Here is a 27,604-nt window from a genome sequence, read left to right on the forward strand (position 1 = left end):
CATTCAGGCTTGGGCTGACAAATGGCAAGCAACATTTATGACACACAAATGCCAGGTATTGATCATCTCCAATAAAAAACAATCTAACCACTTGACATTCAGTGGTGTTATCATCACCGAATCCTGACTATCAACATACTTTGCAAGTTAGAAGAATCAAACCACTTACAACACATGTATAATTTATTTTTAACACCCAAAATTAAGGTATGATAAACATGGGTACTATGCTATAATTGAGCACACCACATCACATATCAAATAGCCAATGTAATCAGGACAAACCCTATGAATCTCTCTGCATCTCCCTCATTAATGAAATGATGGGTCATCAAATCTCATCACGTTTTACAACTTCACAGCTACAATTCTTCAGTTTTCATGGTCTGGCATAAAAATACTTTGCAGAATGCATTCTGTTTTAAAGTGCCTCAGCATCTATTCCCAATTCAATCTCTTCAAAATGCCTTGATTTCATCGAATCATCAAGATCTACAACTCAGAGAAAGCTCCTTCAACTCATAGCATCTGTGTCAATCAAAAACAATCACCTAACTATTTTATTCCAGCACTTGGCCCGAGCCTTAAATGCCTTGACTTCTTAAATGTTTTGGGGGTTTCTGCCTCTGCTACCCTCACAAGCAGTGAGGTCAAGATTCCCACACTCTGGGTGAAGCAACTTTTCCTCACATCTCCTCACAACCTCCCACCCCTTACCTTAAATCTATGTCTCCGGTCATTGTTTCCTCCGTTAAGGCACACGTTTCTTCCTGTCTGCCACTTGACTTTGAAACTGCCCTCTAATACGGATTTTTTTTTATAGATTACTTACAGTGTGGAAACAGGCCCTTTGGCCCAACAAGTCCACACCAACCCGCCACCCATACCCTTACATTTACCCCTTCACCTAACACTACAGGCAATTTAGCATGGTCAACTCACGTGACCTGCACATCTTTGGACTGTGGGAGGAAACCGGAGCACCCAGAGGAAACCCACGCAGACACGGGGAGAATGTGCAAACTCCACACAGTCAGTCGCCTGAGGCGGGAATTGAACCCAGGTCTCTGGCGCTGTGAGGCAGCAGTGCTAACACTGTGCCACCGTGCCGCCCATTCTCTGCAACAACTCCAGCTTTTCACTCACAGTTTCATCAACTTTGATATGTTCTGGGATTTTCGAGTTCTAATCTTACTCAGTTGTTTATGTATATCTGAACCTACACTGCCACAGCAGCATTAAAGTATGACTGTTTGGAGGCTTCCTCACCTGTCAACACACACAGTCAGAGACTTTCTCATTTCTTCAGCTCTGTCGGACTTGTTCAACATCCTGAAACCAAATTGTAGCTGCTTACTAATTCTTATCATTGGTTTTGTTTCTCCTGAGTTCATTCTTACAGTGTGGATCCATCAGACTACAACTCTGGTACTTAATTGTTTGCATATGTTACATTCGCAGAGAATGTTGGACATTTAATTGATCACAAAATCAACAACAACTCATCAACACAACATTGCCCAGGCACAGTGTCACAGTGCTTCAATTATGAACAGAGACTGATCAACTGATGTTGTCTTTCTTAAAGCAAAGACTGCTAAGGGGGCGGGGGTGGTTGGGGGGATGGGTGGGGGGGGGTCTCCTGATTGAGGTCATAGATTGGGTAGATAGCAGGAATGATTCCCCCTTGTGAAGGAGTCGAGAAGCATAAGGTAAAAGGGAATTTGGATTAGAAAGATTCAAAGGAAAACACCAAGGGGGCAGTGGGTACCTGGAACTTGCTGTTTCAAAGGCAGAATGATCACAACATTTAAGAGGTATTTAGATTAACACTTGAAATGTTATAGCATGCAAGATTATGGACCAAGTGCTGGGGAATGGGATTATATAGGCATGTGTTGACTGCCATAGACACAGTGAGCAGAAGGACCCCTTTAATTGTTGTAATACTGTACGACACAATGAGTTGAAAGTTTTGGGAATCAATCTTTCGACTCTTACAATGTAAAAGTTCACTACTGGAGCATTTACACATCCAAGAAAATTAGTGCTTGGTTATTGAATTTAGTAATCTTTGTAAGTCAGTGTAAGACCTCCTCCATTTTTGTCAGCCTGGTAAGGGAACCTCCAGACATTGCCCAGACCCACAGCACAGCCAATCACTGAGGGCAAGTAGTCAATCTTTGAGGCACCAGTTCCCCTCTCCACTTTCTTGTCACTTCCACCCACAGGTTCACTGATGGCAACCTGGAGGAATAAGTGGAAATGGCTGATTGAGCAATTAGATTTTATCAAACTAAAACTTAAGCAATAAGTTAACCAACAATTTTCACCCACTCCCGAAACACAATGATGTTCTCCATTTATTGGTTGTCTGAACCCCACAGAGAGAGAGAGAGAGAGAGAGAGAGAGACTTCAAAATTCATATCAAAATTCCCAAAGAATCTGCACCTCTTAGGATTTTTTTGAGTTTAAAGTCATGTTTAATAAAATATTCACTTTTTCCACTGGACAGTGCTGGTCATTCTGTAAGAATTCCGATAAACCGTCTGGTCCATCTTTTGACAGTGATGAATGATTCTTCTACTCACGTTGAATTTTGCAACATTCTAGGAACATGGATAAAAGTTACTCAGTTCTTCACCAGATGATGATCCCTCCTAAATCAAAAGCTGTCCCTTAATCTGTTTAAAAGGTGTGTAGTTCTACTTGTGTGGATTTAGCTGATGTCTAAGTTCACTGAGTATCTCTGCATTCATGAACCTACTTCCAGATGATTTGCACTCATCTTAGAGCACTCAATATCAGAATGCAAGTACTTTGCACCACAAGGTTATCAACAGTTGCTTGAAGCAAACAGGACACTGAGACTGTCTGCATCAGTTACCTGACAGGTATTGCAAAGGCCAATCTGAATTTGAGAACTTGATATTGGAGACTTGATAGTTCAGGCTCACTATACATTGCATAGAATTCATTATTATTCACCCAACTTGTTAACATCGGTATCGGAGCCTGCATACATCGCCTCTTGCTACCTTGTCTTGATAAATTGGCTGTCAGCTACCTTTTTAAACCTCTGCAGTCTATCGTGTTGCATCCATGGTGTTGTGAGTGATTTTAACCAAACAACAGTGAGGGGGACAGCAATATATTTCCAAGAGAGGATGGTAAATGGCTTAGCGAGGAACTTGTAGGCAGTAGTGTTCCCATTTTTCTGTTGCCATTGTCCATCACGATGGTAATGACCATGGATTCAGAAAGTTATAAAATCAATTAATTAGTCAATTGGGCGGCACGGTGGCACAGTGGTTAGCACTGCTGCCTCACAGCGCCAGAGACCTGGGTTCAATTCCTGACTCAGGCGACTGACTGTGTGGAGTTTGCACATTCTCCCAGTGTCTGCATGGGTTTCCTCCGGGTGCTCCGGTTTCCTCCCACTCTCCAAAGATGTGCAGATCAGGTGAATTGGCCATGTTAAATTGCCCGTAATGTTAGGTAAAGAGGGGAATGGGTGGGTTGCGGATCGGTGTGGACTTGTTGGGCCAAAGGGCCTGTTTCCACACTGTAAGTAATCTAATCTAATCACAATTATTACAAAATGCTTTGCCAAGCATTCAGTACATTCTGGAACACCAATGTACAATTTCTAGCTGATTATCTGAAGTCATACTTCTCTTCCTCTCCTTGATGTGCACTTAATCCCCTATAAAGCCTTGTTTCAGATACAATTCCCAGCTCTGCACCCCACTGTGAACATCCAAATGGTCAATAATCACTCAGCTGCTTGAGCCTGTGATGTCCACAAGTTCTCATCATGAGTTTATTTTAGTTGAGTGAGCAAGTGCATGGCAGATATAATATAATGTAGATAAACGTGCAGTTGAGGGCAAAACAAGGAATGCAGATTATTATTTAAAATTAGTGGTGAGTCACCAGATGAAACGAGGTCAGTGACTATTGTGGACATGGTTGCCTGATGTTCCATGGTGGGGTCGTGGACCAGGAGGAGATATGAGGAGATATCTAAGAACTGGCCATCAGGCCCTGCCCGATTATGCCTATCTCTTTCTGGGGTAAACGGAACATTCCTTCTTCCAGTCCTTCTCTGACCCCCATCCACAACTCTTTCTCCGGTATGTTGATGATATTACTGGTGCTGCTTCCCTCTCGCACCTGGAATTAGAAATGTTTGTTAACTTTGCTTCCAATTTTACCTTCACCTGGTCCTTCTCTGACTTCTCCTTTCCGTTTCTCAACATCTCTGTTTGCATTTCAGAAAACAGACTGGCCACCAATACCCACTACAAACCCACTGGCTCCTACAGTTAACTTGACTATACATCCTTGCACCCTGCTTCTTGTGAAGACGTTAGTCCATTCTCCCAGTTCCTCCGTCTCTGTTGCACCTGTTCTGTTGATGCCAAGGAGGCTTCCAAAGTATCCACCTTCTTCCTCAACATGAATTCCCCAACGCCATAGTTGACAGGGCCCTTAAACGAGTCTGACCCATCATCCGCACTTTAGTCCTCACTCCTTCCTTTCCATCCCACAACACTGATGAGGTTTACCTTGAGCTCAACTATCATCCCACCAGCATCCATATTCAGAGGATCATTAGGCACCATTTCCACCACCTCCATCAGGCTGCCAACACCAGAAACATATTGCCCTCCCTTCCCTTGACAGCCTTCCACAGAGACTGTTCCATTCGGGTCCTGATCCACTCATCCTTCATTCTCAACACCTCCACAGCCCCACAGTACCTTTCCCTGTGACTACAGAAGGTGTAAGACCTACCTGTTTACTTTCTCCAAGGGCCCAAACATACCTTGCAGGTGAAGCAGCACTTTACCTGCACATCACTCAATCGAGTGTACTGTATTCGCTGCTCACAATGTGGTCTCCTGTACATTGTGGAAATGAAATGTAGACTGGTTGCAGAGCATCAACATGCTGTCTGCAAAAATGACCCTGCACTTCCTGTTGCTTGCCAGTTCAACACAGTACTGTATTACCAAATTACCATGTACATACCTGAGAATCCTTAAGAATTCCTTAAGAATCCCCTTGCTCTTAATGTACTAATCAAACATCTCTGGGTTCCCTTATTAGTAAGTTCTTATTTTTTAGCTTGTAGTAATAATTGAGTCATGTTACACAATCACAATCAATTTCCTCTTGCTGAAGAGAATTTCAAACTTTTAACATCTTTTGTATGCCAAACTATTTCCTCATTTCATTCTTGAAAGTTCTGATGCAAACATTTTAGATACATCCCTAATCCTAGATTCCCCAACAAAGAGAAATTGCTGCTCTCTTTCCTCCTTATTTGTTCTCTCAACATCTCTCAACACTCAAATTATCCCTTAGCATTCCATAAACCTTGAAAAGCAAACATAGTTTGTATAAGACCTCCTCAGAAAGTAATCTTTCAAATCCAATACTTGTCACATTTTCTCTACATGACCTTCAAATTCAGCAAAATTATTTCCATGGTAGAACACTAGAATTTCAGAATCACAAGAACTCCATGTATAGGCTAACTAGGCCTTGATATAGGTGGAAAACCATTCCTACTTCTTTATATTCCAGTTCCCCAGATACGAAAGTTAGGACTCCATTAGCCTTTGTGAATAATTTCTCTCTCTGTTATTGACATTTTTAATGACATCTGCACTTAGACACCCAAGGTTTTTGGATTTTAACATTTAATAATTTGTGCAGTAATCTGCACTATCCATTTTAAATACAAATGGCACACATATGGATTTGCTTTCATTTTAACCTCATTCATCTCAGTCCGAAATGGTCGACCCCATATCCTTAAACCGTGACTCCTGGTTCTGGACTTTCTGGTCATTGGGAACATCCTTTCAGGGATGTCTAGTAGTGTTTGAAATTTATAAGCTTCTATGAGATCACCCATCATTGTTCTAAACTCCAGTGAATTTAGTCTGACTGATCCAGTCTCCCTTTATTTGTCAGTTCTGAGTCATTATGTTCGTGTGGTGATGGACTGTTCGGCAATGTTCTTGGTAGCAGTTTGACTGTCACTTTGCACAGGGTGTCCCCATGCCCTTAGGTAGTGGTGGTGGCACATGTCAAGTGGGATGCTCTTGTTATGAATCACAGCCTCTAGTTGGGCTTAGTGGCTTCAATATGGTAGGAACAGTGCCCTGGCACATGAGGAAATTATTTGGACTGCTTGTCATCACTTAGTGCTGATTTTGAGTGCCACCAGAAGCCATTCCTTGTGTTTAACACTCACTTGCAAATTGAGATCAGCTCCCTATAAAGTGTTTATAACAAACCTTTGAACAGGTTGGCTAACGGTGAGACACTTATGCTATTGAATAAAGGGTTTTGTATCTTAACTTTCAGCATAGCTACTGAGCATGTGCAATATATCAGATTACATGGAACTAAAGCTTGAGTCTGTGAGGATGCAAGTAAGAAGGCTTCTTTTATCATCCTCCGCACATAGTTATATACAATAAGCCCATTGTTGTCCATTCAGAGGAGTGTGGACCTTCCATGACTACATGAGGAGAATAGTAACCAGTCCAACAGAACCAGAAGTGGGCAAGAAGAGACGTTCAGTGACAATCACTGCAGGGTCAACCCGTCAGTCCAAACCCAGAGGCCGGGAAATACCTGAAGTGAAGTTTCTCAGTTGTAGAGGCTGGCTAGTGCTAGATTTAAAGGTGTACCAATGCATGGGACCACACAGTATGGGAAAGCCATGTTGAAGATTCGGGAAAAGCAGGAGAAAGCCCATGGCAGAACATATGGTCAGCAAAAGGGAGAAATCGATTAGCTACAGTCCGAAACATTACTGAAGTTACAGAACTTAGGGAGGTGGAGAATATGCAAAAATGCACTGATGGTAAGCACATGATGGAATAGGGTGAGGTCTGAGTCATGTGGGAACTTCACCAGCAGAAACACAACCCAGCAAGTTTTATAGAGGATGGAAAAGAAGACATATGGTTCTGGGTGCAGAAGCAGAACAGGAAATTAAATGCAGACCACAGCAGTCTGTGGGAGACCCGGCAGTAAGGAATGCAAAGTGACAGCATGAACATTTTCTTCAGGAATGTGACAGGTTCAAAGCAAGAAAGTGACTTCCTTGATGAGACAGACTTGCAAGATGCATTTTGTATATAGATTAAAATAAATTATAAAGAATTACTTTTAAATTGGATACTATGGAAAATGAATCAATTCTTTCAGATACTGTTCCATTGTTGAGTCTGAGAATTCTGAGCATGTGGTTCAATCACCTTTGGTCTTGGCACATCCAAGAATTATTATGAGAGATCACGTGTGCAACAGTTCATTGCTTAAAAAAGAGATTATAGAAAGTTTGCGCATAATTTCTAATTAATGGATTATGCATTAGCAGATTTAATGAGACACTCAATAAGACACTTCAGGCCTGGCATAGCAGGAAGGTGGGGCAAATCTTCTACTTCCTCATGACGGAAATTGAAAACGGAGGGAAAGGAAGGTGCTAAAGCAGGCATCGGATTCCAAAAGGAATCCTGGGTCGCAATTTTCCTTTCAGAGTAAAGTTATGGAAGAGAAAACTGAGACACAAATCATTCACTGACGCAAATGTGAAACCTTGGATCTTGCTGTTCTTTTGAACTCTCAACTGTTTCTTTTGAGGTGAGTCCATTTTTCCTTGAGAGCCTTTCCTTCCTCCACAGAAAGCCTGCTGTGGAGATACAATAACAGATCAAAGCTGAAATTCCTCCCAGTGTAGGAAGCCAGATCATTGCTCAGAAACAAGAAAGTAGCGGTTTGCTAGTCCAGTCACTGGTAGAGGCAAATTAAGTTCTGCAGAAAATAAAGTGGCCACAAAGACTGAGGTATCTAGGATTACAGATTTCATTGTGTCTGAGACAATGATGATCGAAGGTAAAGAAGATTAACTTGAAATATTGAGTTGAAAAAGGTCTTTAAACCTTGGATGGAGCTGAGCAGGAGACAGTTTAGCAGCTGATGAGCAATTATCCAGAGAAAAGGAGACACAACTCCACATCATCAAGCCAACAAGAACTCATTAACTTGTATAAAACTGAGCTGAAATCTACAAGTCTCATCAGTGAGCCACAGAACACACAAGGGTTTATTTTTAGCAAAGATGTAAAAACCCAAATTAATGAACTCCTACAACTAAAGACAACTGCTTCAAACAAGCATAAGCAGAGGTTGAAGTCTACTTACCTAAAGTTACTGCTAAACAGCAAGTACAGCTTGCACCACTACACGACACAAATCTATCCTCTGACTATGAAAAGGAAGAGCTTAGTTTGGGAAAAGTTTCTCACTCTAACATCAACTAGCAGAATTTCAAAGGAACAGTAAAGCTGCAGAATGCAATTGTACAAGATTGGTTCACAAACAAGCAAGGTTGTTTTCATCAGAAAGTGTTTAGGGAAAAACAGGAGGTTGTAACTGCGAAAAGAACATACATAGATGAATCCCACAGCCCCTGTGCAGAGACAGCCAGATTCCCACATAATTGACACAACATCTATCAAACGGTTACAATCTTTTGAAGAAGGAATTTGAAAAAAAGATGTGCTCAAAAATGTGGGACTTCAACTCTCAACATTTAGCCAATCTAAACATTTGGAAGAGATCAAGTAAGGTGACAGACTCTTCATGTCATGCTAATATCCAAATATCTGTCAACTTTGCCCTTCAAAATATTGCAGAAGAGCTTCCTCAGCCCAGGTAGCATAGAAGCAGAAGTAAGGGTTTAGATTAGAGTGGTGCTGGGAAAGCACAGCAGGTCAGGCAGCCTCCGAGGAGCAGGAAAATCGACATTTTAGGCAAAAACCCTTCATCAGGAATAGAGACAGGAAGCCTCCAGGGTGGAGAGACCTCACATTTGCCTAGAAGCAGAAATAAGCCATTCAGTTCATCGAGTCAGCTCCACCAAAGAACTGCAGATGCTTGCAACCAGAAACAAAGACAGAAAATGCTGGGAAAACTCAGCAGGTCTGGCAACATTTGTGGAGAGAAAACAGGGTTAATGTTTCAGGTCCAGTGACCTTACTTCAGAACTGATTGTGCCTCAGAAAAGGTAGGTACATGTGTTAAAGTTTGGGTCGGGGCGGGGGTGTGGGGGTTGCAGTAAACGATAGGTGGAGTTAAACCCAAAGAGAGAGAGAGAAACAGCTGAACAGACAAAGGAATGGGTGATAGTCAGCCTGGGAGAATGAATTGCTGCTCATGGGTTGTGTGTGGTACTGGTCCATGGGATGACAAGGTTGGGTGTGTGGGGTGTGGGGTAAGGACATGGCAGAAAGTGCTTAAGCCCTAAAATGATCAAACTTGATATTGAGTCCTGAAGGCTGTGGAGTCGCCAAGTGGAAAATGAGGTGCTGTTCTTCCAGCTTGTACTGAGCTTCACTGGAGCACTGCAGCAAGCCTGAACACAGAGATGTTGCCCAGGGAACACAACGGTCTGTTGAAGTGGCAGCCAATCAGGAAGACATTTCTGGGGATAGGCTGGCCTCCAATATCCAATACAAACAAACAGGCTCCCAGTTACCTCGATAGCACATCCTCACAACCAGCTTTCTGTAAATACTCTATTCTATTCTCCCAGTTTCTCTGTCTCCATCACAACTGTTCCAATTATGCCAACTTCAACAAGGGGCCCTTTGAAATGTCCATCTTCTTCCTCAACCAAGGATTCCTTACCATGATGGTTGACAAATCCCTCACCTCTTCTTTTCCCTCTCAAAACAGCCATGGGGTCCCTGATCTTCATTTACCATCCCCCCAGCATCCACATCAGCCACCATTTCCAGCACCTCCAGCAAGATGCCACCACCAGATTCTCCCTTATCAGCATTCTGCAGGGACTATTCCTTCTGGGACCCCCTGGTTCACTCCTCCTTCACTCCCAACGCTCCCCCAGCCCCACAGCACCTTCCCCTCAACTGCTGAAGGTTCAGCACCTCCCCATTACTTCCTCCCTCCTCAGTATCCAAGGGCCCAAAGACTTGCAGGTGAAGCAGCGCTTTACCTACACTTTGCTCAGTTTTGTCGACTGCATTCACTGTTCAGACCTATCATCCCATCGGTTGCTCCCCCAAACATCCCATTGTCCGATACAAATGGCCCCAGTTAGCAGATGTTGATTCTCCCAGGCTGACCTTGCTCCATTCCATTGTCCAACTATTGCTCTTTCTGGGTTCCATCTCCACCTATTGTTCATTCCACCTCTTCCCCTCCGCACCCCATAAATACCAACCTTTACTAGCTACCATCACTTCTATAGATGTGGTAGTGGACCCGAAATATCAATTCTGCTTTCTCTCTGCGGATGTTGTTAGATCTGTAGGGTTATCCCAGCAATTTCTGTTTTTGCATCTGTTCTGTCAGTCCATGAGATCATGGCTGATCTGATATTCATCAACTTCACTTTCCCACCTTTTCTCCATAACCTCCCAATCTCTTTCTGATTAAAAATCAGGCTGCCTCAGACTTAAATGTACTTAATGACTCCGCCTCAGCTGCCACTTTTTAGGAATTAATTCAACAGATTCACAACATCCCGAGAACAAAATTCCTCCTCACCTCTGTCCTAACTGTGTGATCCCTTATTCTGATATTGAGTACTCTGGTCCTAGACTCTGCCACAAGGGGAAACAAGCTTTCTGCCCCTACCTTGTGCAGCTCCCTAAGAATCTTACATGTTTCTATGTCTTCTCTCATTCTTCTAAACGTCAATGACTACGGGCCTAACCAACTTAAAAATCCCTCAGAAGACAATCCCTTTATGCCCAATGTCAACCTTTGACCATAAGCAGGAATAGGCCATTTAATTCCTCAAGCCTGTTCTGTCATTCAATGGAATCATGGCTTATTCAATGTGCCTCATGTCCATGTTCCTCCTCATTCTCCATAATCCTTGATTCCCTTTTATGTTATTCATTCATGGGATGAGGGCATCACTGGCTAGGCCAGCATCCATTGCCCAACCACATTGCTGTGGGTCTGGAGTCACACGTAGACCAGACCAAGTAAGGATGGCAACTCCCTTCCCTAAAGGGCGCTACTGAACTTGATACGTTTTTCCTCACAATTGATCTTAATTCCATATTTTTATTGAATTCAAATTCCATCATCTGCCATGTTGGAATTTGAATCTGGGTTCCCAGAACATTATCTGGTTATTGGTCCAGCAATAACACTGCTAGGCCATGGCCTCCTCATAGTGTAACATGTCTAAATTGTCTCCTGTACAAGTGTATCTTTCCTTCAGCAAGGGGAATGAAACTGTTCACAGCTGACTGTACATATTGAATCCCAGGAGGACCACTTTGAAGTGTTCCCTTGTTTATGCTGGTGCAACCCCACATTTTCCTCATGGCCCAGGAATGGTGGCCTGCAAAAGAATGTAGGTGTGCGTGTGGGTGTAGGTGTCTGCTGGCATAGGTGTCAATGTCTGTCTGTCTGTGCGTCTGTCTGTGTGTGTGTCTGTGTGTGTGTGTGTGTGTGTGTGTCAGTCCTCACACAACTTGAGGAATGAGCAATTTGACCATGGATCCAGAGGTGGTTGTTGTTGACTCCAGACCAGCCTCCTGCTCATGAGAATGGAGAGGTAGTACCACTGCATTTATGCTTCATTTGCTACCACAGGATGGGACCACAGCCTTGCAGCAATTTTCCTTTCCAAGAAGTAGCAAATGATGTCTGTCTGTTCTACACATGCTCAACAATGGCAGAGACTATGGTTGGAGAATGACACATTAGCCTGAAAGTTCTTGGGGTAGAATGGGGCTGTAACAAGTTAAGTGGTTAAATATTAATAATTAAATGGGACACTATATTACATAGTGCGGAGAGGACATTATGTAAAAGGAATTTATTTTCATCTTTTATGAGGTGTGGGAGTAAGGTTAGCATCCATCAATTATCAATTGCCCTTGAACTGAGTGACTTCCTGGGCCATTTATGCGGGTGGTTAAGAGTATGGTATGGTGGCTCAGTGGTTAGCACTGCTACCTAGCAGCTCCAGCAGCCTGTGTTCGATTCCAGCCTCAGGTGACTGTCTGTGTGGAATTTGCACATTCTTCCTGTGTCCACATGGGTGTCCTCTGACAATCCAAAGATTGTCCAAGGACAATTCAGATTAGGTGAATTGGCCATGCAAAATTGTCCATAGTGTTCATGGATGTCGAGGTTCATTGTATTAGTCAGGGATAAATGTAGGGTAATGGGTCTGGGTGGATTACTCTTCAGAGGGTTGGTGTGGACTTGTTGGGCCAAAGGGCATGTTTCCACACTGTAGGGATTCTACAATATCTCAGTAAATCGCATTCCTGTGGATATGGAGGCATCAGTGAACCAGTTAGGTTTTTTTTAAAACAATCAATAGTCTCCATTTCTGAGGTCAGATTCCAATTTTGGATTTCGTTCAGGGAATTTAAAATCCCATCAGCGGCCACGCTGAGATTTGAACCCACATCCCAAATTAATTCAACGGGGCCTTTGGATCACTAGCCATTGACAGTACCAATATCTTGCCATCAACACATAAGAAGTCATCATTAATCTGAAATGATGGGCTGAAGTTTGCTGTTCCCTGAAAGGACGTGGAATAGGGGATGGGGAGAGGCAAGATGAAGTTGGGAGGGAGTTACATCAGATGAACTCCTAGAACAGGCAGTGAACAAACAGTTTATTAATGTAAAGGCTTGCTAAAGTTCGCTTTAGCTTTGCAATAGTACTTCAACAGTGATGGATTGAGAGCATGCAATCCACCCGAGGTGAGAATGGCCTTCTAGCAGCAAACTGGGGTGAAGAAGATCTTTCATAATTAGAAAGGGAATTGCAGACAGGAAAAACAGCAGCTCATGCTGCAAACAGCAGCACTTTCTGTGCTCGGCCCCTCAGTTGAAGAAAAGAATTCCATCCAGCAGGGTCCTGACTTCATCAACAATGGCCACTGCTCCTTGTGGCACTGCTAATGTGATTGAAATGCCACCCTCTGCTGGCAGTTCCTCACTGGAATCTATACTCGTGAGTAACTGCTTCAAGACTTGGCTATCCTGGTGCTGAATGTTGCTGAAGTCTCCCACCCATTGTATATGTGCCCTTCTGGGCTTCTAAGTGTTGTTCTTAGGGAGATGTACTGATTCATCAACTGAAGATGCTGGGTCATGGTAAATGGCTAGAGGGTCTCCTCATCCATTTTTGACTTAATGGCCAAAGACTTGATCAAGTCTGGAGTTCAATTTGAAGATCCAAGTGTCACACCTTCCTGACTATACATTGCAATTCCACCATCTCTGCTGTGTCTGTCCTGCCAATGGCAGAAGACATACCATTAATAGCAATGTGAGGCGGGGTGGGGGTGGGGGACCACAGGTGTGCAGGGGGAGTTTGGGGAATTGTCATACTTGCCGGATCAGGCACTTTCCTGGACTAGCCCTATGGAAAAATGTTTCCAATTTTGGCTCCATTTCCTAAAATATGAATGAGGAGGACTTTGATTTACGCTTAAAATTATGAGGGGTTGAGATAGAATACACTGAAAAGATCCAATTTCCCTCAGATGAAAGATCACTCACTAGCTTAAAGCTAACTGGCACCAGCATTAGAAGGTAGTTCAGAAAAATTTAATCTTTCTAGAAGAGTTTTATGTCTGGAACCCTGAGTCTGAAAGGAAGATGGAAGCAGAAGACTTCATTGTATTCATTCAACACTTAGTTACACAATTGAATAACAGAACCTGCAGGGTTAAAAAACCAAGCTGGAAAATAGGATTAAGCTGGGCTATTTTGTTTGCCTGCATAGCCAATGTTCACAATGGTCTCCCATTGATGCTGGATCAACCCAACCGCCCAACAAATAATGCCATTTCCACCACCCTCCATCTGGCCCTCACTCACCTGGAGAAGAAGGACGCCTACATCAGACTACTGTTCATAGATTTCAGCTTTGCATTTAACACCATCATTCCTCAGCACCTGATTGGAAAGCTGAGTCTGCTGGGCCTAAATACCTCCCTCTGTAACTGGATCCTGCACTTCCTGACTGGGAGATCTCACTCAGTCCGGATTGGGAACAGCATCTCCAACACCATCACACTGAGCACGGGGTCCCTCAGGGCTGTGAACTCAGTCCACCGCTGTTCCCCCTGTTGATGCACGACTGTGCAGCAATGCACAGGTTGAATCACATCATCAAGTTCACTGATGGTACAACTGTAATGGGTCTCAACAGCATGAATGATGATTTAGCATATACAGAGGAGATGCAGTGGCAAATGCTGAAGAGCCAAAAACCTGCCTCTGAACATGGAAAAGACAAAAGAGGTAGTTGCAGACTTCAGGAGGGCACTCTCTGCTGGACAGCTCCCCCATGAAGATCATGAAGAGCACCAAATTCTTGGCATATATCTGGCGGAGAATCTCACCTGGACCCTCAACACAAGCTCCAAGAAAGCCCCAGCAATGTCTTTACTTTCTGCTCAGGCTGAGGAAAGCCCCCAGCCCCCATCCTCACCACACTCTACAGAGCATTCATTGAAAGTATCCTGACCTGCTACATCACTGCCTGGTTCGGGAATTGCACTGCCTCGGATCGTAAGACCCAACAACAGATAGTGAGGACCGCTGAGAAGATTATCGGGGGCTCTCTTCCCTCCATTACAGACATTTACACCACACGCTGCATCCGAAAGGCTAATAGTATTGTGGAAGACCCCACGCACCTCTCAATCAAACTCTTCTCCCTCCTGCCATCTGGCAGAAGATACTGGAGTATTTGGTCTCTCACGGTCAGACTGTGCAACAGTTTCCTCCTCCAAGCCACCAGGCTCCTTAACACAGTATGATTGGACTCTTTCCCATCTGAAATTCTTTGCACAACTTTGAGCTGCTCGAAAAATTTATGTTATTTATCATTCTTCTATTTCACTGTAACTTGCCTGTTTTGCACTTGCTGGACACTTTATGCTGTGTACGATTGTGTACTTTGTTCCTGGAGGACCCATTACAGTTGTACCATCAGTGAACTTGATGATGTGATTTAACCTGTGCATTGCTGCACAGTCGTGCATCAATGTCGTACAGCTGTTCCTGGAGGAACACTGTCTCATTTTTACTGTATCAGTTGTATGTGGTAGAAATGACAAATAAAAAGCTACTTTACTCTCTAAACGTTCCTCTGTCCATGTTTCTATTGTTATGGTACAAGAGGAAAGTTGTTAAAATACATCACCTTCCCAATGCCTGTAGTCACAGCACAGTAAAATTAAAACATTCAATGACCCTCAGAATCACCTAATTTTTTCCTCACCAGACTTTACAAATAACAGAAACCAAATTTATACTTAAACAAAAATTAACAATTGATTAACAACACTGTAACATTAGCTCAGCAAAACTAAACAACATGGCAATCTAATTAACACCTAGGATTTAAAACCAGTCATCATTGAACATAGCCCAACTCACACAGATACAGACACAGTTAAGGGATAAAGTAAGAGATATAATTGGTCAACACATATAAATAGTTTCAATATGGGTAATCTCACAGGCACATGGGATTGTATTGCAATTGATTTCTGAAGACACTGACCTGGTCATTGAAATTATCTTCCAGTATTAAAAGAAATATTCATTTAGTTCTTATAACTAGGATTCTATTTTCTGAACTCTTCATAAGACAATAATAGAGGGATGACTAGAGTGCACAGAATCCCTACAGGATGGAAACAGACCATTCAGCCCAAGTCCACACCAACCCTTCGAAGAGTATACCACCCAAACCTGTTCTCCTATCCTGTTACTCTACATTATATCCTAAATAACATATCCCTGAACATTATGGGCAATTTGTCAAGGCCAATTCACCTAACCTGCATATCTTTGGACTGTGGGAGGAAATCCACACAGACACGGAGAGAATGTGCAAACTCCACACAACCAGTCGCCCAAGGCTGGAATCGAACCCCGGTCCCTGGTGCTGTGCGACAGCAGTGCTAACCATTGAGCAAGCAAACAAAACCTTTCACAACCATAGCCTGTCTAAAAATTACAGTTCAAAACTGTTGTTCTCTGTTTTTGCCCCAACATCCTCTTTGTTAGAGTGGTTCGTGTCAGTCTCTGTGATGGCCCCTTTTAACATCCAATCATGTGCCAGCCTTTGTGGACTTTTCGGCCCTGGTGATACATTATTGCCAGTGTTCTTTGAGCAATAACCGACCTGCAATTAACTTTTAGGCCAGGTCTCGAAACAAATATCAACTCTAACCATTTCTTAAAAAAAAACAAGATGTTGCTCAGAGTCGAAAGTTTGCTTTCAACTCTAAGTCACGATTCCAGACCAAAAGAGAGAAACATAAAAATAACGGAGGTCTTAATAATATATTATATCTGAATGGTGATGTACTCTTACGCTCATTGCTTTTCATTTAGGAGATTATCGTTTAAAATTTCATCTCGGGCAAAGTAAGAAATTGCTGGTTTGGGATTCCTGTATAGTCAGGCCTTCTGCTGTATCTTTCTCCTCTGTGCTTTTCCAAGTATGGACCCCAGTCAGGAGATGATGCACAAGCAGAAGATAATTTCTGTGAAAATAAAAAAAAATAAATAATTACATATATTTTGCTTACTTTTACTGGCTATTGACAATCAGCTAGAAAATCCAAAATTTATATCAAATCATCAGTTTGTTCCAACAAGACAAGCAGGTGCTGATTTTTAAAAAATTCATCAGTGATGGCTGGCCTAGAATTTGTTGCTCTTCCCTAATTGCTATGGAGAAGGCAGTAGTGAGCTGCTTCCTTCAACTGCTGCAGTCCATTCACATCGGATCCTTACATAATCCTCCTTCTTCTCTTGACAAGAGATTTAACTTCTATCGTAAGCCATGGCTCCCTCACTCGACCACTTCCTCCCTGCCTGACAGGTACATACTTATCAAGGAGCTGATGATTGAATAAACTCCACATTTCAGTTGTCCCCAGCCCCCATAGTTTCCTTTCCTATCCTATGCATCCTAAATCTTGCCTAATGGCATCATAATTGCCTTTCCTCCAGCTATAACTCTTGCCCTGCAGTAGATACCTATCCCTTTCCATCACTAAAGTAAATGTAACCAAATTGTGGTCACTATCACCAAAGTGCTCACCTACCTCCAAATCTAACAACTGGCCAGGTTCATTATCCAGTACCAAATCCAATATGGCCTCGCCCCTTGTTGGCCTGTCCACATACTGTGCTGAAAATGTGTTGCTGGAAAAGCGCAGCAGGTCAGGCAGCATCCAAGGAACAGGAGATTCGACGTTTCGGGCACAAGCCCTTTTTCAGGAATGTAGACGGAGGAAGAGACCTTCTTCAAGGAAGGCATCCTTGCAAGAGGATTCGCAGTAGGTTAAAATCTTCGAGGAGAAAGTGAGGACTGCAGATGCTGGAGATCAGAGCTGAAAATGTGTTGCTGGAAAAGCGCAGCAGGTCAGGCAGCATTCAAGGAGCAGGAGAATCGCTGGAAAAGCGCAGCAGGTCATGCAGCATCCAAGAAACAGGAGAATCACTGGAAAAGCACAGCAGGTCAGGCAGCATCCAAGGAACAGCAGAATCAACGTTTTGGCACAAGCCCTTCTTCAGGAAGGGCTTGTGCCCGAAATGTCAAATCTCCTGTTCCTTGGATGCTGCCTGACCTGCTGCGCTTTTCCAGCAACACATTTTCAGCTCTGATCTCCAGCATCTGCAGTCCTCACTTTCTCCTGTCTACATACTGTGTCAGGAAACCCTCCTGCACACATTGGAAAAAAACTGACCCATCTAAAGTACTTGAGCTATAGCGTTGTCAGTCAATATTTGGAAAGTTAAAGTCCCCCATAATAACTACCCTGTTACTCTCGCTCCTATCCAGAATCACTTTTGCAATCCTTTCCTCATGCTGCAAGTTCACCCACCTTATTCTCGATGCTCCTAGCATTGAAATAGACACACTTCAAAACACATTCCTGCCTGCTGGTTCACTTTTGTGACCTTGAAACCTTATTTGTGTCCTCACTACTCTCAACCTGATCTGCAGTTCAGGGTCCCATCCCCCTGTTGAATTAGTTTAAACCATCTCGAAGAGCATTAGCAAATGCCAACACCCCGTCCCCCCAGGATATTGGCTATTGGTACCCTTCTGGTTCAGGTGGAGACCATCCTGTTTGTAGAGGTCCCACCTTCCCTCCGAATGAGCCTCCATTATCCAGGTATCTGAAATCTTCCCTCCTGCACCATCTCTGTAGCCACGTGTTCAACTCCTCTCTCTCCCAATTCCTCTCCTCGCTTGCACGTGGCACAGGTAACAAACCAGAGGTAACAACACTATTTGTTCTAGCGCTAAGCTCCCTAAAATTCTGCTTTAAATCCCCATTTTCTTCCTACCAATGTTGATGGTGCCCACATGAACCACGACTTGTGGCTGCTTCTCTTCCCCCTTAAGGATCCCGAAAACACGATCAGAGACAACATGAACCTTGGCACCTGGGAGGCAACACACCAACCGTGAGTCTCTTTCGTCCCCACAGAACCTCCTATCTATCCCCCTAACCCTAGAGTCCCTAATGACTAATGCTTTGCTTATCTTTCCTCTTCTCTTCTGAGCAATAGGGATGGACTCTATGCCAGAGATCTGTACCCCATGGCTTACCCATTAAGTTGATCCCCCTCCAACAGTATCCAAAACGGTTTATTTGTTGTTGAGAGGAATGACCGCAGGGGAACCCTGCACTGCCTGCCAGTTCCCTTTCCGTCCCTTCACTGTAACCTATCTATCTTTTTCCTGTCCCTGAAGTGTGACTACCTCCCTGTTTCTCTTCTCAATTACCCCCTCAACTCCCGGAATGATCCGAAGTTCATCCAGCTCCAGTTCCCGAACATGGTTTCTGAGGAGCTGGAGTTGGGTACAGAAGAAGTCAGTGGGGACACAAGTCATGACCCTTACCTCCCACATTCTACAGGAGGAACATTCAACTGCCCTAACATCCATCCCCACTGTTCTGAATTCCCAAAGAGAGTATTGAAGATAAAACCAGAGGATGATGGATGGGAGATACTGCTGAAGTAGTGTTTCAGATAAAGCAACTGCTCAAATATATGGGCAATTTTCCACATGGCAACTCCTGCTCAGCGTGCACTCCGCCTTTACACGAGGTAAGATTTTATCGGATTGATTTACCTTCCCAGCAGCCCCTTGGTTCTTGCTCTCGCTGCTGCTGAGAGTGGAGAAACCAGGATTCCTGATGAAGGGCTTTTGCCCGAAACGTCAATTTTACTGCTCCTCGGATGCTGCCTGAACTGCTGTGCTCTTCCATACCACTAATCCAGAATCTGGTTTCCAGCATCTGCAGTCATCGTTTTTACCTAGTAACTAAATATCCCAGGATATAGATACTTCAGGCGGGATAGAGAGGGAGGTAAAATGGGGGGAGGAGTTTTGCATTACTGGTCAGAGAGGATATCATTGCTGTACTGAAGGAGGGCACTATGGAGGACTTGAGCAGTGAAGCAATATGGGCAGAGTTCAGAAATAGGAAGGGTGCGGGTAACAATGTTGGGGCTGTACTGCAGACCTCTCAACAGCGAGCATGAGATAGAGGTCTAAATAAATAAACAGATTATGGAAAGGTGTAGGAGCAACTTTGGTGGTGGTGACAGGAGATTTTAATTTTCACAATACTGATTGGAATTCAAAGTTAAAAAATCACAAAACACCAGGTTATGACTGGGATTCACTTAGTGTTTGAGGCCTAGATGGAGCAGAATTTGGAAGGAGCATCCAAGAGGGATTTCTAGAGCAGCATGTAAATAGTCCAACTCAGGAAGGGGCCATATTGGACCTGATGTTGGGGAATGAGCCCGGCCAGATGATTGAAGTTTCAGTAGGGGTTACTATGGGAGTAGTGATCACCATTCTGTCAGTTTTAGAATACTAATTGGCAAAAACAAGAGTGGTCCTAAAGGAAGAGTGCTAAATTGGGGAAGGCCAACTTTACCAACATTCGGCAGGAGCTGGGGAATGTGAATTGGGAGCAGCTGTTTGGGTGTAAATCCACATTTGATATGTAGGAGGCTTTTAAAAAGAGGTTGATTAGTGTGTAAGACAGACATGTCCCTGTGAAAATGAGGGATAGAAATGGCAAGATTAGGGAACCATGGATGACAGGTGAAATTGTGAGACTAGCTAAGAGGAAATAGGAAGTGTACAGAAGTTTGAGGCAATTGAAAACTGATGAAGCTTTGGATGAATACCAGGAATGTAGGACAAATCTGAAATGAGGAATTAAGAGAGTTAAAAGGGGCCATGAAATATCTTTCACAAACAGGGTTAAGCAAAAGTCCAAAGCTTTTTATTTACATCTAAGGAGCAAGAGGGGAACTACAGAAAGTGTTGGCCAACTCAAGGACAAAGGAGGAAAGTTATGCGTGGAGTCAGAGAAAATGGGTGAGATTCTTCATGAGTACTTTGTGTAAGTATTTACCGAGGAGAGGGAGATGATGGATGTTGAGGTTAGGGATAGATGTTTGATTACTCTAGGTCAAGTCGGTATAAGGAGGGAGGAAGTGTTGGGTTTCTAACAGGCATTAAGGTGGACAAGTCCCCAGGTCCGAATGGGATCTATCCCAGATTACTGAGGGAAGTGAGAGGGGAAATCGCTGGGGCCTTAACAGATATCTTTGCAGCATACCGGAACACAGGTGAGGTCCCGGACGAATAGAAAATTGCTCATGTTGCCCCCTTGTTTAAGAAGGGTAGCAGGAATAATCCAGGTAGTTATAGACCAGTGAGCCTGACATCAATGATAGGGAAGCTGCTGGAGAAGATACTGAGGGATATGGTCTATTCCCATTTGGAAGAAAATGGGCTTATCAGTGTTAGGCAACATGGTTTTGTTCAGGGAAGGTCACGTCTTACCAACTTAATAGAATTCTTTGAGGAAGTGACACAGTTGATTGATGAGGGAAGGGCTGTAGGTGTTATACCCATGAACTTCATCAAGGCATTTGCTAATATTCCCCATGGTAGGCTAATGGAGAAAGTGTAATCACATTGGGTCCAGGGTGTACTGAATAGATGGATAGAGAACTAGCTGGGCAACCGGAGACAAAGAGTAGTGGTAGAAGGGAGTTTCTCAAAATGGAGACCTGTGACCAGTGGTGCTCCACAGGGATCTGTGCTGGAACCACTGTTGTTTAAGATATTCATAAACGATCTGAAGGAAGGTATAGATGGTCTGATTAGCAAGTTTGCAGATGATGCTAAGATTGGTGGAGTAGCAGATAGTGAAGGGAACTGTCAGAGAACGCAGCAGAATATAGATAGATCAGAGAGTTGGGCAGAGAAATGGCAGATGGAGTTCAATCTGGGCAAATATGAGGTGATGAATTTTGGAAGATCCAATCAAGAGCAAACTATATGGTAAATGGAAAAGCCCTGGGGAAAATTAATGTACAGAGAGATCTGAGTGTTCAGGTCCATTGTACCCTGAAGGTGGCAGTGCAGATCGATAGAGTAGTCAAGAAGGCATACGGCATGCTTTCCTTCAATGGATGGGATATTGAGTACAAGAGCTGGCAGGAATTGTTATAGTTGTATAGGACTTTGGTTTGGATACATTTGGAATACTACATAGAATTCTGCTCCAAAAGGATGTGGATGCTTTCGAGAGGGTGCTGAGGAGGTTCACCAGGATGTTGCCTGGTATGGAGGGTCCGAGCTATGAAAAGACGTTGAGTAGATTAGGATTATTTTCAATGGAAAGATGGAGCTTGAGGGGATCCTGACTGAGGTCTACAAAATCATGAGTGGTATTGACAGGGTGGATAACACAAGCTTTTTCCCAGATTAGGGGACACAGTTACTAAGGGTCATGAGTTCAAGGTAAGAGAGGAATAGTTTAAGGGAAATATGCGTGGAAATTTCTTTACGCAGAGGGTGTTGGGTGCCTGGAATACATTAGCAGCAGAGGTGGTAGAGGCTGACATGATAATGTCATTTAAGATGTATCTAGACTGGTACATGAATGGGCAGGGGGCAGAGGGTTAGAGATCCTTGGAATATAGGCGGCAGGTTTAGATAGAGGATCTGGATCCAAGCAGACTTGGAGGGCCGAAGGGCTTGTTCCTGTAATTTTCTTTGCTCTTTGTGCTTTGCTGCGGGTTGAGAGTTTGGAAGGTGCTGTTGAAGGTACCTTGAATTTCTACTGTGCATCTTGTAGACAATACACACTAGTGCTATTGAGTAGTGGTGGAACGAGAGTTAATGTTTGTGGATGTAATGCCAATCAAGTAGCTTGCTTTGTCTTGAATGCTGACAAGTGTTATTGGAGCTACAGTCATCCGGAGAAGTGAAGAGTATTCCATCACACTCCTAACTTGTACCTTGTGGATAGTGGACGGGCTTTGGGGAGTCAAGAGGTGAGTTACTCACTGTAAGATCCTCAGCCCTGACCTGCTCATGGAGCCAGAGTATTTATATAATGGCTGAAAATGTGTTGCTGGAAAAACGCAGCAGGTCAGGCAGCATCCAAGGAGCAGGAGAATCGACGTTTGGGGCATGAGCCCTTCTTCAGGAATGAGGATAGTGTGCCAAGCAGGCTAAGATAAAAGGTAGGGAGGAGGGACTTGGGGGAGGGGCGTTGGGAATGCGATAGGTGGGAGAAGGTTAAGGTGAGGGTGATAGGCCGGAGGGGGGTGGGGGCGGAGAGGTCAGGAAGAAGATTGCAGGTCAAGAAGGCGGTGCTGAGTCCGAGGGTTGGGACTGAGACAAGGTGGGGGGAGGGGAAATGAGGAAACTGGAGAAATCTGAGTTCATCCCTTGTGGTTGGAGGGTTCCTAGGCAGAAGATGAGGTGCTCTTCCTCCAGCTGTCGTGTTGCTATGGTCTGGTGATGGAGGAGTCCAAGGACCTGCATGTCCTTGGTAGAGTGGGAGGGGGAGTTGATGTGTTGAGCCACGGGGTGGTTGGGTTGGTTGGTCAGGGTGTCCCAGAGGTGTTCTCTGAAATGTTCCATCACAAGTAGGCGGCCTGTCTCCCCAATATAGAGGAGGCCACATCGGGTGCAGCGGATGCAGCAAATGATGTGTGTGGAGGTTAATTTGTGGTGGATATGGAAGGATCACTTGAGGCCTTGGAGGGAAGTGAGGGGGGAGGTGTGGGCACAAGTTTTGCATTTCTTGCAGTTGCAGGGGAAGGTGCCAGGAGTGGAGGTTGGGTTGGTGCAGGGTGTGGACCTGACAAGGGAGTCACAGAGGGAGTGGTCTTTTCGGAATGCTGATAGGGGAGGGGAGGGAAATATATCCCTGGTGGTGGGGTCCGTTTGGAGGTGGCGTAAATGACGACAGATGATACGATGTATATGGAGGTTGGTGGGGTGGTAGGTGAGGACCAGTGGGGTTCTGTCCTGGTGGCGATTGGAGGGGCGGGGCTCAAGGGCGGAGGAGCTGGAAGTGGAGGAGATGCGGTGGAGAGCATCGTCAATCATGTCTGGGGGGGAATTTGCGGTCTGTGAAGAAGGAGGCCATCTGGGTTGTTCGGTATTGGAACTGGTCTCCTGGGAGCAGATGCGGCAGAGACAAAGGAATTGGGAACATGGGATGGTGTTTTTACAGGGGGCAGGGTGGGAGGAGGTGTAGTCTAGGTAGCTGTGGGAGTCGGTCAGTTTATAATAAATGTCCATGTTGATTCGATCGCCCGAGATAGAAATGGAATGGTCTCGGAAGGAGACGGAGGAGTCTGAGGCAGTCCAGGTAAATTTGAGGTTGGTGTGGAAGGTGGTGGTAAAGTGGATGAACTGTTCAACCTCCTCATGGGAGCACGAGGCAGTGCCGATACAGTCATTGATGTAGCGGAGGAAAAGGTGGGATGTGGTGCCAGTGTAGATGCGGAAGATGGACTGTTCCACATATCCTACGAAGAGGAAGGCATTGCTGGGGCCAATGCGGGTGCCCATGGCTACTCCTTTGGTTTGGAGGAAGTGGGAGGATTGGAAAGAGAAGTTGTTCAAAGTGAGGACCAGTTCAGTCTTGAAGGAGGGTGTCAGTGGAAGGGTACTGGTTGATACGGCGGGAAAGGAAGAGCGGAGGGCTTTGAGTCCTTCATGATGGGGGATGGAGGTGTACAGGGACTGGATGTCCATGGTGAAGATAAGGCGTTGGGGACCGGGGAAGCGAAAATCATGGAGGAGGTGGAGGGCATGGGTGGTGTCCCGAACGTAGGTGGGGAGTTCTTGGACTAAGGGGGACAGGACCGTTTCGAGGTATGCAGAGATGAGTTCTGTGGGGCAGGAGCAGGCTGAGACAATGGGTCGGCCGGGGCAGTCAGGTTTGTGGATTTTGGGCAGGAGGTAGAAACGGGCGGTGCGGGATTGTGGGACTATGAGGTTGGAGGCGGTGGATGGGAGATCCCCTGAGGTGATGAGGTTATGGGTGGTCTGGGAGATGATGGTTTGGTGGTGGGAGGTGGGGTCATGGTCAAGGGCGCAGTAGGAGGAGGTGTCCGCGAGCTGGTGTTTAGCCTCAGCGGTGTAAAGGTCAGTGCGCCAAACTACAACCACACCTCCCTTGTCTGCCGGTTTGACAGTGAGGTTGGGGTTGAAACCGAGGGGGTGGAGGGCTGCACGTTCTGAGGGTGAGAGGTTGGAGTGGATCCATTACTTATATAATGGGTCCAGTTGACTTTCTTAGGTGAAAGTGAGCACTGTAGATGCTGGAGATCAAAGTAGAATAGTGCTGGAAAAGCACAGCATCCGAGGAGTAGGAAAAGCGATGTTTCGGGCAAAAGCCCTTCATCAGGAATGAGGCAGGGAGCCTCCGGGATGGAAAGATAAATGGGAGGGGGCTGGGGCTGAGGAGAAGGTAGCTAAGAGTATAGTAGGTGGATGGAGGTGGGGGTTGAAGGTGATAGGTCAGCAGGGACGGTGGAGCGGATAGGTGAGAAGGGAGATTGGGACATGTCATGAGGACAGTGCTGAGCTGGAAGGTTGGAACGGGGGTAAGGTAGAGGGAGGGGAAATGAGGAAACTGGTGAAGTCCACATTGATGCCATGGGGATGAAGTGTTCCAAGGCGGAAGATGAGACGTTCTTTCTCCAGGCGTCGGGTGGTGAGGGAGTGGTGGTGGAGGAGGCCCAGGACCTTCATGTCCTCGGCAGAGTGGGAGGGGGAGTTGAAATGTTGGGCCACGGGGAGTTGCAGTGGTGGCAATACCATTGAACGTCAAGGACAGTAATCAGGTTTCCTGTTGCTGGAACTGGTCATAGGCAGGCGTGAATGCTATTTGCCGTTTATCAGCCCAAGGCTGGATACTGTCCAGGTCTTCCTGCATTTGAGCATGGGATGGTTTATTCTCTGAAGAGTTCCAAATAGTGCTGAACAATGTGCAAACATTTCCTCTGCTGACCTTATGATGGAAAGAAGGTCATTGATGAAGCAGCTGAAGTCCCTCGGACACAATTTTGAGGAATTAGACAATTATAGTCAATCATAGTGAGTCTGCCTCTGGACCATAAGGTCTGGCTTCAAGTTGTACCTGCTCCAGATCTGTGCTATAACAAGTCTGAAGAGGTTGATTAAAAATATCTACCCCAAAGACCTCCTGCAGAGATGCCCTGGAGCTGAGATAATTGACCTCCAACAACCACAATCATCTTCCTCTGTGCAGGCATGACTATAAACAGCACAGAGTTTTCCCAATTCCTATCGACTCCAGTTTTGTTGAAGGCTCCTTGATCTCACACTCAGTCAGATGCGGCCTTGATGTCAAGGCCTGTCACTCTCACCTCCTCTCTGGAATTCAGTTCTTTTGTCCAGGTTTGAACCAAGGTTGTACTGAGGTCAGGAGCTGGGTGGCCCTGGTGGAACCCAAACTGGGCATCACTGAGCAGGTTATTGCTGAGCAGGGACTGCTGCATAGCACTGTTGATGACACCTTCCATCACTGGTGATCGAGAGTAGACTGATGGGGCACTAACTGGCCGAGTTGGATTTATCCTGCTTTATACATACAGACATACCTGACCATCGTGTGAAAAATGCCAACTTTAAAACTATACTGGAACAACTTGGCTAGCATGGCAAGTTCTGGAGAACAGGTCTTCATTGCTATTGCAGGAATATTATCAGGGCTCTTAGCTTTTACAGTATCCAGTGTCTCCATTTCTTAAAGTCACGTAGAGTTATTCAGATTGGTGGAGGATTGATATCTGTCATGCTGGAGGAGGTCAAGATGGATTATCCAGTCAGCACTTCTGGCTTAAGATTGTTGCAAAAGGTAAAGCTGAAGCATGTGCTAGAACTTCAGTAAATGTTGCCCTATCATGGAATCATCTCACATATTCAACACTGCTTTCTGGGTTTTGTAATTGTCAGCTGGCAGGGTGAACAGTTAATACTTCACTTGTTGTGAACTGCCAAAGCAGTATGCTATTTGATACAATCCAACAGTCATTGTCACTAATGGACTACTTACCAAACCTCAGAACATCTGAAATCCAGGTGCTATAATATGCATTTATGCAAAAGACAGAGCAACTTTTTAAGTGATGGCAACATCATGTTAGTGGTGAACACCATGAGAGTTGCACTACCAACTGTTACTGCTCAATACTTAGAGGCACAATATCCTTCCAGGATAATTGGAGGTAGTTTGGGCAGTTATCATGATCAAAGTGACAGCTTTAGTCTACACATGGCTTTGCATGATTAACAGTGAGGAATAATCCAATCAGGTTCACCATTACTCAGTAGACTGGCTTTGGCGTGTGCGCCTTTAGCATCATGTTTGCAAGGTGAACAAATGGCTTGGCCCATATCTATGAGGTCATGAAGCGAAAGGAATGCCAACATCTATACTGTCCTATGAAGGTAGGTTAAGGGCTTTCAGTAATAGAGAAACCTCTGGCTGATCAAGGAAAGGATGCTAATTTGACAGTTCCATTTTAAACGTGACTTTGAGCTCACTGCGGATGTCTGCATTCTCTTACTTACACTTGTGCAATGAATAGACCGAACACGTATTCTTAATGAAAATACATCAAAAATATGCTTTTATTGGTGCCAACAGATGCTTGAAAGAGGTGGGACTAGTGAAGATTGGATATCAACACTATCTATTTAGGTGCAGTGTCAGTAAAACTGACCAACGTTAACTGGTTTGACAAGAAAGCGCCATTAGATTCAATTTAGTGACAAAAATGTCAGGAAAAGAAAGTCCTGTGATGAATAAAGCTTCACATAATTTTTGTTTAACTTTTCATTGTAGTTAATGAAAAAAGTAAGGATTCTTCATATTCTCTTAATCTTTGGACAACGTCAAGGTGTTTCCTTACCTGCCACAAGGTGGAGCCCTCAGCTTGGACAACTCTCACCACAGTCACGATCGGGATCCACATCATACAGAAGATGATCAGACACCAGCCCAGTGCTATTGCCCAGACAGGGTATTCAATAGATCCATACGTTGGAGGGGCAATCACTGCTAAGGACCAGATTAGAATTATCTGAGGGAAATCAATGTGTGAAACCAGATTAAAAAGAGCGATTGAGAGTCTACTTCAAGAG

General features: G+C 44.6%; 1 protein-coding gene across 1 annotated transcript in view; it reads right to left on the reverse strand.

Moving 5' to 3' along the window:
• Positions 1–2,492: 2,492 nt before the first annotated feature.
• The window catches only part of LOC132820192 (sodium- and chloride-dependent neutral and basic amino acid transporter B(0+)-like), a 114,156-nt gene continuing 89,044 nt past the window's right edge, over positions 2,493–27,604 (reverse strand). The window contains exons 13-15 of the mRNA XM_060832161.1: positions 27,373–27,543; positions 16,442–16,613; positions 2,493–4,177 (exon numbers count right to left, since the gene is read on the reverse strand). Of these exons, the coding sequence (XP_060688144.1) occupies positions 16,473–16,613; positions 27,373–27,543 (312 nt within the window). The 3' untranslated portion in view covers positions 2,493–4,177; positions 16,442–16,472. The remainder of the gene's footprint in view (positions 4,178–16,441; positions 16,614–27,372; positions 27,544–27,604) is intronic.

The sequence above is a fragment of the Hemiscyllium ocellatum genome, chromosome 11 (assembly GCF_020745735.1).
Source record: "Hemiscyllium ocellatum isolate sHemOce1 chromosome 11, sHemOce1.pat.X.cur, whole genome shotgun sequence".
NCBI classification, from domain to species: Eukaryota; Metazoa; Chordata; class Chondrichthyes; order Orectolobiformes; family Hemiscylliidae; genus Hemiscyllium; species Hemiscyllium ocellatum.